The following is a 1683-nucleotide window of genomic DNA, read 5'->3' as shown; positions in this document are numbered from 1 at the left end:
GAATAGGACCACGAGTACGCGCATGTCCCACATAACATACAGTTTAACATATGTTTGCTTTGTGCGAGGAGGTATAAAATAAAGCTCTGTGAAACTTTAGCGACAAATTTTAGGTGGCGGGGCTTAGCCCGGAACGGTCCGTTTCTTAACCGGTGAAGCAATAGTTTTATTAACTATTCTACGATATATGATTAGTAATTACCCCTTGAACATGTTTTCAATTACGGTGTTTGTGAGTTCCATCTGTTTCTCTTTCGGTTTTAGTACCTTAAAGTCTACCTCATGACTATCTGGCAACTCGATGGGCGTTAGATGCTCATGTCCCGGCTGCGGGGACTTGGAGTAGATACAACACCCTGAGTTGCACACTCTTTCTTTCACCACGTTTTCTGCTCGGTAACGTATCGTTATATCCATTTCTCTCTCTATTAAATAAAAAAAATCATGGCATATAGAACTAATATAAAACTAATAATAGCATATATATATATATATATATATATATACATATATATACATACATATATATATACATATATATATACGTATATATACGTATATATATATAATAAATAATATTTAAACTAGGTTTGCTGCGTAGCTCTGTAAACACGATATAAACAAATGGATAAATAATAAATAAGAGTACTCAAGTAGGAGAACACGGCGTTATAATTGTATCAAGCATAGCCCTTCAATTACTTTTTCAGTTTTTTTTTTTCAATTGTTGGAAGATTGAAAATAAAGTAATGACTAACGAACCTGTTTGCATTATGATGTTATCATCTCTAGCAGGAACAGTGGAGGCTGTCCACATGTCGTCTGCTGCTTGCATCCCATTATACGGCACCATTGCATTGTGTGCTTGGTACGGAGTCTGACTATATACGGGAGATGTCATCCCAACAGCTGAGGTTGGTACACATCCCTGGGCTTGTGGTGCAAACGCCATGTTTGGAAATCCGTAGGCAGCCCTGGATTGCAGGCTGGTAATGGCCGGTACAGATGTGATGATTCCGCCCTGAATGTAGTTGAACTGAGTGAGGTGGTTGCTGTCTGCAAAGTGAACGCAGGAAACATTAAACTTACAGCCCGAACACCGAACGGATTCTAATAGACCAATGAGAGAATCGTTCTTTCCCATTGTAAAAACTTTATATGAGAATGATTTTCATTGGTTGTCAAAAAGAACCTGGACAAATTTCGCAATCTGTTCTCTTGTAAAATTCAGTCGTTCTATCTCAGTATCAATTACACTTCGATACATTCGACAGGACCAACACCATAGAGACAAAAGAAACCAGAACATGGAACAGACGTGGCACCACGCATGCATTTAACGGTAAAAATAAAAATAGAACAATTATACAGAATAAAAAAAAAACTGCAAATTACAAATATTGTAAATAAAATAATAAATATTATCAACAATATACACTATTTGGGTCTAATAAAGGCTACAAGGGATTGAACCTAAACAAAATATAAAAGTGTAAAATGACTTTTAAATTGTATTTACAATTATTATAATTATCATTAAAAAATAGTTATTACTTTAGACCAATCAAGTTTTATAATACAATTAATAAACCCATCAATTAGAATGAAAAATATTTTTAGAATATATATATATATATATATATATATATATATATATATATATATATATATATATAGGACTAT

The 1683-nt window shown here is 33.8% G+C and overlaps 1 protein-coding gene across 4 annotated transcripts in view; it reads right to left on the bottom strand.

Annotated features, from left to right (window-relative positions):
• The window catches only part of LOC117113798, a 37167-nt gene that overhangs the window by 2716 nt on the left and 32768 nt on the right, over window positions 1–1683 (bottom strand). For all 4 annotated transcript variants that reach the window (XM_033257243.1, XM_033257249.1, XM_033257237.1 and 1 more), the window contains exons 8-9: window positions 763–1056; window positions 203–425 (exon numbers count right to left, since the gene is read on the bottom strand). In XM_033257243.1, coding sequence (XP_033113134.1) covers window positions 203–425; window positions 763–1056 — 517 coding nt within the window. The remainder of the gene's footprint in view (window positions 1–202; window positions 426–762; window positions 1057–1683) is intronic.

Source organism: Anneissia japonica, unplaced genomic scaffold, assembly GCF_011630105.1.
Source record: "Anneissia japonica isolate Jap-2015-1 unplaced genomic scaffold, ASM1163010v1 scaffold288221_len503873_cov180, whole genome shotgun sequence".
NCBI classification, from domain to species: domain Eukaryota; kingdom Metazoa; phylum Echinodermata; class Crinoidea; order Comatulida; family Comatulidae; genus Anneissia; species Anneissia japonica.
The sequence above is the reverse complement of the archived record's forward strand: the minus strand, read 5'-3'. Positions and strand labels throughout refer to the sequence as shown.